Genomic DNA, 10,215 nt, shown 5'->3' with positions numbered 1-10,215 from the left:
GGATGAGGAGCCCTGCGGGGCGGCCTCTGAGGGCGGCGCGACCCCCACCGCCGCCCCCGAGACCCCCGCCCCGCCGACGTGGGAGACTTGCTACTTCCTCAACGACACCATCCTATTCCTGTTCCGGGAGTTGCGGGACACCGCGCTGACCCGCCGCTGGGTCACCAAGAAGAGTTCGAAAAGCTGCTGCAGACCAAGACGGCCGGGAGCCTGCTGGAGGGGCTGAGCCTGCGGGACGTGTTCCTGGGCGAGACGGTGCCCTTCATCGAGACCATCCGGCTCGTCCGGCCTGTCGTGCCCTCGGCCACCGGGGAGCCCGACGGCCCCGAAGGGGAGGCGCTGCCCGCCGCCTGCCCCGAGGAGCTGGCCTTCGAGGCGGAGGTGGAGTACAAGGGGGGCTTCCACCTGGCCATCCACGTGGACCTGGTCTTAGGCAAGTCCGCCTACTTGTTTGTCAAGCTGTCCCGCGTGGTGGGGAGGCTGCGCTTGGTCTTCACGCGCGTGCCCTTCACCCACTGGTTCTTCTCCTTCGTGGAGGACCCGCTGATGGACTTCAAAGTGCGCTCCCAGTTTGAAGGGCGGCCCATGCCCCAGCTCACCTCCATCATCTTCAACCAGCTCAAGAAGATCATCAAGCGCAAGCACATCCTGCCGAATTACAAGATCAGGTTTAAGCCGTTTTTTCCATACCAGACCTTGCAAGGATTTGAAGAAGGTGAAGAGCATATCCATATACAACAACGGGCACTTACTGAAGGCCGTCTTAAAGTTACATTGTTAGAATGTAGCAGGTTACTCATTTTTGGATCCTATGACAGAGAGGCAAATGTTCATTGCACACTTGAATTAAGCATTAGTGTTTGGGACTTAAAAATTAGCCAGGCATGGTGATGCACACCTGTAGTCCTGGCTACTTAGGAAGCTGAGGTGGAAAGATCACTTGAGCCCAGGAGGTCAAGGCTGTAGTGATCTATAAGTGTGCCACTGAACTCCAGCTTGGGTGACAGAAAAAGACCCTGTCTCAAAAGAAGAAAAAAAAGAGTGCTTTGTGCATACTTCATATTTTGTCACACATGATAATAAAAGGATGCATGTTTAAGAATCAAAATTTAATAAAATTAATAAGTTTTACCATTTCATCAAGACATTCTTAAATGATACTGCCTTTTTCTTTCACTGCAAGTGTGCAGTGGTATAGCAATAAAGAATGCGATGACTACTAGTATAGTTTGGTGCTACCTCTTTGATTTGTACTAAGGTGCCAGCAGTTTTACAGATTGCTTTTGCAGCATCATTGCAAGTGTGAACACAATGTAAAAGGTGTAATTATTATTATGAAAATAGTTTTTGACCTCACAGGCTCTCTGAAAAAGTCTTAGGGATTCTTAGGGGTCCACAGACCACACATGTTTAAGAACATTTACAAATAACTAAAATCTAAACTTTCTTTCTCACCTTTTGATTAATGACGACAAATCCTTTATTGGACTAAGCACAGACTTTGTCCTTCAGGTCTATTATTTTTTGTACTCTATTTTCAATAAATTTTGTTTCAGCTTTTACCAATTTATCTTTCTCTTCTGTAGTCTTATAAAAGAAACCAGAGTTCACCTCTCTAAAACATTAATAAAAACCAGCTAGTAAAGGCAGGAGGAAAAAGGAAAAAAGATAGAAGTAGTCTACACCAAACATCTGGAAGGAAAGAGAGATTTTAAAACACCTTTAGGAAAAAAAAATTCAAAAGTTATAAAGAGAAAGTAACACGTACGTTTTTTCATACTGTAGTGAAACCTCGCAAATAAGGATAAATGCATCTTCTACTCGCTTCTTCATATCTGGATGACAGGCACCATGAGCCAAAACTAATCCTTGGATCAACCTATTAAAAATATTAATGTTTCTTACTTTGAATATATACTCTAAAATTTGGTATAAAATTATCACTATACTATTAAAGTTATATCAATGCTTCCAGGACACACATTGTTTCCTTGTACCAATTTTAACAGTTTTTGGTGCTTTTGTGTTTTGTTTTCAGAGATGGGGGTCTTGCTATGATGTCCAGGCTGGTCTCAAACTCCTGGGCTCAAGCAATCCTCCTGCCTCAGCCTCCCAAGTAGCTGGGACTAAAGGAGTGCACCACCTCACCCACCTCCTGGCATTGACTTTAAACCTAACATATAATTAGTAAAATTAGGAAAGAGAATCTACTTTAACACAGTGTGACTATGAAGTCACAATAAAAAGTCAGGCCAGAATTATTTTCTAAGTTATGTGATTCAAAAATATGACACAGCTTATCAAGTAATGAAAGGTATGTATACAATGAGTTTCTTAGGAACATTTATTCAAAATGATTATATGGAACAACTAAAAATTGTTAACCGAAATGTCCAACAATAAGGTATTATTCAGCAAATAATGACCCAACTATTTGATGGTTATAGAAAGTATGCAATAACATGGAAAAATATTTTTAGGGCTAGCTGATAAGCATAGAATGACTAATTGCTTATGAAGCATGACTGTAAGTGTTCTTTTTAAAAACAAACAACTTGGCATTAAAAAGAAAAAAATGGGAGGGACCTAAGGGTAGGGGTTATGCATGGGTAGTAGGAATATAGATGATTTGGAAAGGAGGTGTTTCTTCCTGTTTTCCAAATAATCTTTCAAGAGTCAATATTTTTATAACTTTATAAAATTCATTTACAAAACATTTAGGGGATGGAATTTCTACTTATGAATCCTTTATAACTAATTTTTATTATATATATTTAAAATATTTTAGTTCAACATAATTATAAAGAAGTTTTCAAAATTTTACTTCAACTAGATTACTCCATCTCTTAACAGAATGTAAACATATCTGGAAAGAAACAAAAACACTATGTTCAACATTCCTCACTTTTCAAGCCTCCTTCACTTTCCTCCCTCCCTACTGTCAGCAAATGACATTGTTTCTTTGAGAAAATAGAAACATTGTCCCATGACTACCTCTACCAATCCACTTGCACCTGAACCCGAAGCTCCTACTGCTATGAATGAGCTGTCCATGTTCCTCTCTATGGGTAGCCTCTCTACTTGTGTACTGGATTCCATTTCCCTCTCTGTTCTTGCACCGTCCCCTAGTCCCCCATATCAATTCTTCTCGCCTAAAGAACCATCCTTATCAGCATACAAACTTGCAGTAACAATTCCTATCATTAATACAAAAAATCCTTCTCCCTCAGCCCCATTCCCATATTCCCTTCTAGCTACTGCCCCATTTCTCTGTTCTCCTTTATAACTACACTTCTCTCAGTTACCATTCTCTCTTGAGCCACCTTCAATCTGACTTTTATTTCCACCTCTTTCTTCAATCAGCTCTCATTAAAGCCACTAAAAAAGTAAATGTCTTCCGGCCGGGCGCGGTGGCTCACGCCTGTAATCTCAGCACTTTGAGAGGCCAAGGCAGGCAGATCACGAGGTCAGGAGATCGAGACCATCCTGGCTAACACGGTGAAACACCGTCTCTACTAAAAATACAAAAAAATTAGCCGGGCCTGGTGGCAGGCGCCTGTAGTCCCAGCTACTCGGGAGGCTGAGGCAGGAGAATGGCGTGAACCCGGGAGGCGGAGCTTGCAGTGAACCGAGATCGCGCCACTGCACTCCAGCCTGGGTGACAGAGCGAGACTCCATCTCAAAAAAGAAAAAAAAAGTAAATGTTTTCCAAATATAACAATCAAGTCTCAGTTCATAGCAATGTACTCAAACTTTCAGCAGCATGTGGCACAGCTGATTATTGTCTCCTTGAAATACTTTCTTCTTTTGGCTTCTGGGACACCACTCTCCCTTGGCTTTAATGCCTCCTTGACTGTCCCCTTCTCACTCCCTTTTGCTGAATCCACCTCATCTTTTCAAACTCTAAACATCCAAGTTCCCAGGGATCATGCTTTAAACTTCCTTTACTATATTCACTTCCTAGATGGTCTTATTAACTCATGACTTTAAGTCATTTATACACTAATGATTCTCAAATACATACTTCTAATGCAGACCTCTATTCTGAACTCGAGACACATCTCTCCAAATTCCTATTCAACATCTCCACATGGATGCCTAATAGACATCTCAAACATAACATTCTCAAACTGAACTCTTGATTTATCTCCCCAAATCTGCTGCTCCTAGTCTTCTCCGTCTCAAGAAACAGCACCTCCACTTTTCCTGCTGATCATGAAAAAGCCCAAGAGATATCCCTGACCGCTCTGTTTCTGTCATGTCCTATGTTGAACCCTCAACAAATCCTATTGCCCTTTCCTTCTAAGTACACCCTAATCCAAACCATTTTCATTTCTCACTTGTACTATACCAACTTTCCTAACTGGTCTCTGGTTTCTGCCCTTGGCCCTCTTTTACCTCCCAATCAGCTGTTTTGTGTGTATTCCCCACACAAAAACCACAGATAACCTTCTGAAGTATAAACCAAGAACTTGTTATCTATCCTCAGCAATGGTAGGCTAACTGAGATCAGTCCTACTGTCAAAAACAACTAAACATGACGGCTTAAAAGCAAAAAAACCTTAGCAACATTGAAGAGCTATAAGATAGTATATAATCACGAGGCCAAAACTGAAATAAAACAGAAACTCCAACAGGTAAGTAGAGAACTGCAGGAACGGTAGGTTCTTTTATCTTAAAGTCATTTGACAATCCAGGCAAATCTGAACTTTGGTTTCAATGTCTTCACAATGAGAAGAAAACAGAATTAAAAGCCCAGAGCTCATCCAAGGTGGAGTGCTTACAGGAGACCCTCTTCACATTAAGTTGGAACCACAAAGGGCTACATACTCAGGATTATCCAGAAGGAAGAGCTAGAAATAATCAGCCCTCACATGGACTTACAGTCGGAATTCATATCAAATGGATAATCCCAAAAACCTCAAGCTGTGAATTTAATTTAAAGTAGTCCCTAGGGAGGCAACAAATGCAAATCCTCTCTGCAGAAAGGCAGCTTCATTCTAGGTCTCAAATTATTTCTACCAATACATTTTTCAAGCACAATGAATGGCACATATGAACACAAAGCATGATGAGTAAAATACAATAAACACCAGAAAGGGACAAGTCAAAACTGTAGATGTTATAATTATCAAACATGAACTATGTGTTTAAAGAAACAAAAAAGGGCAAGTTTGGAAAGATTTGCAAGGAATAGAACACCATAAAAAGTAACATGGCAGATTTAAGAAAGAACCAAATAGAACTTCTATAAATAGTAAATAAGGATATCCACACATATACACACAGATATAAAAAATTCAAGAAAACAACAGACATACATCCGTATGTCTAATAAAAGAATATTACAATGTTTATAGCAGCACTATTAATAATGGGCAGAAAATGCAAACTACCTAAATGCCAATCAACAGCAGAATGAATAAACTGTGGTATATTAACACAAGAAAATACTAAATAGCAAAGAGAATGACCAATCTACTAATCACACAAAATACAAATGAGTCTCACAAACAATGCTAAAAGAAAAAGGTCAGAAACAAAGAGTACCTACCGTATGATTCCTTATACAAGTACAAAACATATAACAATCTATGCTGCAGAAATTCAGATTACTCTAGAAGAAATATGGTTGAAAGGAAGCAAAAGAGGGGCTTTTAAGGTACTAGTAGTTCTGTTTCTTGTAAATTGCTGATTACATGGATATATTTGGAAAATTAATCAAGCCATATTGCTATGATAGTTGCATTTTTCAGTGTGTGTTACACTTCATTAGAAAGTTTATTTTTAAATCCAGGGATTGGTTTTAGAGTAGACATTGTTTAAGAGAAAATTAGCAAACAACAAAATGTATCACTAGAAATTATCCAGAATGCAACACAAAAGACAACAAGACAAAAAGTATGTAAAAAACTAAGTTAAGAACATCAAGCATACATTTAACTGGAGAAGGAGAAGAAGGGATGAACAAAAGAAATGTTTAAACAGATAATGGATGGAAATTTTCCAGAATCAGATAAACGATAACACTCAAAAAGCCAGAAAACGCCAACCAGAATAAACAAAAAGAAATCCATACCTAGCTACATCATAGTAAAAGTATACAATACCAAAGACAAAGAGAAATATCTTAAAATCACCTAGGTAAATAAGGGACTCATGGCTGTAAAGGACTCATGGCTAATTTCTGTACAGCAATAATGAAAGCTAGAAACAACAGAACAATATCTTCAATCAGCTGAAAGAAACTAACTGCCAACCTAGTAAACACACAATGAAAGTATCAAAGAATAAAGATAAAGGCATTTTCAGGCAAAGAAAAACTGAAAGTATGCCTCCAACAAACTATCACTGAGGAAAATCTACAGGATGAACTTTAGGAAGAAGAAAAGCAATCCCAAATGGAAGGCTGAGATGCAAAAAGCTACACAGATGGCTGGGCACGGTGGCTCACACCTGTAATCCCAGCACTTTGGGAGGCCGAGGTAGGTGGATTGCTTGACGTCAGGAGTTCAAGACCAGCCTGGCCAACATGGTGAAACCACTTCTCTACTAAAATACAAAAAATTAGCTGGGTGTGGTGGTGCACGCCTGTAGTCCCAGCTACTTGGAAGGCTGAGGGAATCACTTGAACCTGGGAGGCAGAAGTTGCAGTGAGCCGAGATCAAGCCACTGCACTCCAGCCTGGCGACAGTGACACTTGTCTCAAAAAAAAAAAAAAAAAAAAAGAAGAAAAATAAGTACGGATAAGTAGAAAGTATAAAACAAGATGGCAAACTTTTTAATTTGCTTTTTTTTATTGTAATAGGTTTTTGGGGAACAGGCAGTGTTTGGTTACATGACTAAGTTCTTTAGTGGTGATTTCGGAGATTTTGGTGTACCCATCACCCAAGCAGTGTAGACTGCCCCCAGTGTGTAGTCTTCTATCTCTCACCCCATTCCCATCCTTTCCCCCAAGTCCCCAAAGTTCATTGTGTATCATTCTGATCCCTTTGTGTCCTCATAGCTTAACTTCCTTTTATTTATTTGTTTGGTTGGTTGGCTTTTTTTTTTTTTTTGAGACAGAGTCTTGCTCTGTCACCCAGGCTGGAGTGCAGTGGTTCACTCTTGGCTCACTGCAACCTCTACATCCTGGGATTAAGCAATTCTCATGCCTCAGCCTCCCAAGTAGCTGGGATTACAGGCATGCATCACCACTCCTGACTAGTGTTTTGTATTTTTAGTAGAGACAGGTTTTCACCACATTGATCAGGCTGGGCTTGAACTCCTGGCCTCAAGTGATCCACCCGCCTTGGCTGCTTCCCAAAGTTCTGGGATTACAGGTGTGAGCCAGTGCACCTGGTCTATTTATTCTTTATAGAGACAGGATCTCCCTATGTTGCCCAGGATGGTCTCTAACTCTTAGTCTAAAGGAATCCTCCTACCTCAGCCTCTCAAAGTGCCAGGATTACAGTCATGAGCCAGCACCCCTGGCCAGTGGCCAGTTTTTGTACAATTTAAATCATTGGATCCTATTTTTATATTTTTGACTGCTAATATTTTTCTTCCATTACATGCATTAACTCATCATTTCACTGACATGTTTTGTTAAAATTACCTTTTAATAAGTTTTCAGAAATGTGAAGATTGTGGCAACAAAGGGATTTGTGAACTTTTTTGGGGTAGAAGCTTGTATTCTTCAGAGCCAAGGAAGCATTCATTTTAGAAAGCTACAGTTTCCATAGAGAGTAGTTAGCAGATAATGAGTATATCATATGTATATGTATATATATATATGTTTTAAATAGTCCTTCTTTATTGGATAGCCCTGAAGTACAGAGTGTTTATAAGTATAGGAAGGATGATCATAGGCCAAAGAAACAAACAAAAACATCAAAAAACATGATGTTATCTAATTGTAAGATTAAAGCTAATGGAAGTCTTAGAAATTGCTAACCTGTCTCCCCCTTATTATTTTCCAAAAGTAATAGTAGTGGATAGCAATTAAGTTTGTATCAGTATATTTAGCATCTGTGTAAAAGATTTTTTTTTTTTTTTTTTGAGACGGAGTCTCACTCTGTGGCCCAGGCTGGAGTGCAGTGGCTCGATCTCAGCTCACTGCAATCTCCACCTCCTGGGTTCAAGAGATCCTCCTGCCTCGACCTCCCAAGTAGCTGGGACTACAGGCCAGGATGGTCTCAATCTCCTGACCTGAGCCACCGTGCCTGGCCAGAACTTTTTTTTTTTTTTTGAGATGGAGTCTCGTTCTGTCACCCAGGCTGGAGTGCAGTGCTGAGATCTCAGCTTACTGCAACCTTCGCCTCCCAGGTTCAGGCAATTCTCCTGCCTCAGCCCCCCGAGTAGTTGGGATTACAGGCATCCACTACCACACCCAACTAATTTTTTTTTTTTTTAAGGCAGATTCTCACTCCATCACTCAGGTTGGAGTGCAGTGGTGTGATCTTGGCCCAGTGCACCCTCTCTGCCTCCCAGGTTTAAGCGATTCTCGTCACACCTCAGCCTCCTGAGTAGCTGGGATTATAGGCGGGACCACCATGCCTGTCTAATTTTTGTATTTTTAGTAGAGATGGGGTTTTGCCATGTTGGCCAGGCTGGGCTTGAACTCCTGACCTCGAGTGATCCAGCGGCCTTAGGCTCCCAAAGTGCTGGGATTCCAGGTGTAAGCCACTGCACCTGGCCAAGTAAAAGATATTTTTGAAAGCACTAAATATTCTTTATGAGTTTTAAGACTCCCAGAAAGGAGGTTTCAGGTAAATAGGGAAGCTAAACATTTCATCTATCTGCCCATTCATCTTGTCCTCATTTCTGGCATGTCCTCTTATATGTACCAGGTCTGTATGGTGGATAAACGTGCATCAATCGGTGATTGTTAAACAGTAATACGTGCAAGGATTTTCGAGGTACAGTGAATGTCCACGTAACCTTTAACAGGACTGAGGAAAGAGGGAGGAGGTATCTTAGAAAAGGTCGCAGTTTTTCGTAAGAGTAAGAAACCTCCAGGTGCCGGCTGTGAAGAGGGGAAAGGAAGGAGAATGTGAGTGGCTGTTAATTTTACAGATTGAAGGAACAAAAGCTTTGAAGGGGGAAATAACAAGGAGAGTGGTGAGCAGGGGAGGGGATTTGGGATGGTGGCAGGGAGAAGGATGGTATTGTTAGGGCCCTGAATGCACTAGGCAAAATGCTGAGAGGGACTGTCAAGGGTCAGATGTTCAAGCACCTCATGCATCATGTTAAGGAGCCTAAGTTTATCCCTATTGATGTGTTTTTGTGTTCAGAAAGGATATGCTTAGGTCTGTCATTCTAATGGATCGGGGGAAGGAGGATTGGGAGATGGAAGATATAAGGGACAAGAGACCTAGAATCTATTTAGACTCTGACAGTGTCCCAGACACTGGAATGAGGATCTGAAGTAGTAGGAACAATGGGGCAGAGACATTCGGTAATATATAAGAGCTTCAGCTGACCAGCCTGGTTATCAGTTTAATGTGACAGAGAAGAGGGAGGAAGAAATATCAGAATGGGATTTCCGTTTCAAGAATATAAGTACTAGGCTCATCACCACCACATGAGATAGAAAACACATACACACACACACACACACACACACACACAGTGAGTTAATTGAAACATTTCTTATAATGAAGAGATAGACACTAAGTTTTAAATTCCTGGCTTATGATCATGGAATGTTTGTAAAACAAGTCTTGTGTCTACAAATTGTTCACTGGCATATATTAACAAGATGATAATAAGGCCCCCAGATATTCACATTTGTACAAAAGCATTGAATATATTTGCATTTGTCTATATCTAATAAATGTTTATTTTTGTTTGGCACTTTATACTAGTTACTTAGATGAGTGCTTAAATTAATTTTTTTTCTGGAGAATTGAATTATTTTGGAAAGCAAAATCTTCCATTTTTATCTGTAAAAAAGTTATTTTGCTCTTTTTGATAATGTCAGCTGATTCTCATTTTGAAATTTCCTATTTGACTTCTGTCTGTTGTCTTTGTGTGCTCTCTCTCTCCAGCCCCTTCTCCCCAACCCTAGTTACACATTCTCTCACACTTGCTATTCTCTTTTTCTCAGGAATAGTAAATGATTCTTCATTATATTTGTTTCTTGTGGTCCCTCCTCCCCTTCCCCTCCCCTCTTCTTTTTTTCCAACATGGTCTCACTGTTCCCCAGGCTGGAGTGCAGTGGTGCAATTACAG

General features: G+C 40.5%; 2 protein-coding genes across 17 annotated transcripts in view; both read left to right on the top strand.

Moving 5' to 3' along the window:
• Window positions 1–10,215, top strand: part of LOC112131566 (ribosomal protein S6 kinase beta-1-like) — a 252,973-nt gene that overhangs the window by 151,286 nt on the left and 91,472 nt on the right. The window lies entirely within an intron of this gene.
• Window positions 31–1,147, top strand: LOC129051172 (PDZ domain-containing protein 8-like; the record flags this gene model as incomplete). The annotated part of the gene is made up of 1 exon (XM_054535971.2): window positions 31–1,147. A coding segment is annotated over one exon (861 nt), but the record flags the coding sequence as incomplete, so codon positions are not given.

Source organism: Pongo abelii, chromosome 19 (assembly GCF_028885655.2).
Source record: "Pongo abelii isolate AG06213 chromosome 19, NHGRI_mPonAbe1-v2.0_pri, whole genome shotgun sequence".
Lineage (NCBI taxonomy): Eukaryota > Metazoa > Chordata > Mammalia > Primates > Hominidae > Pongo > Pongo abelii.
The sequence above is the reverse complement of the archived record's forward strand: the minus strand, read 5'-3'. Positions and strand labels throughout refer to the sequence as shown.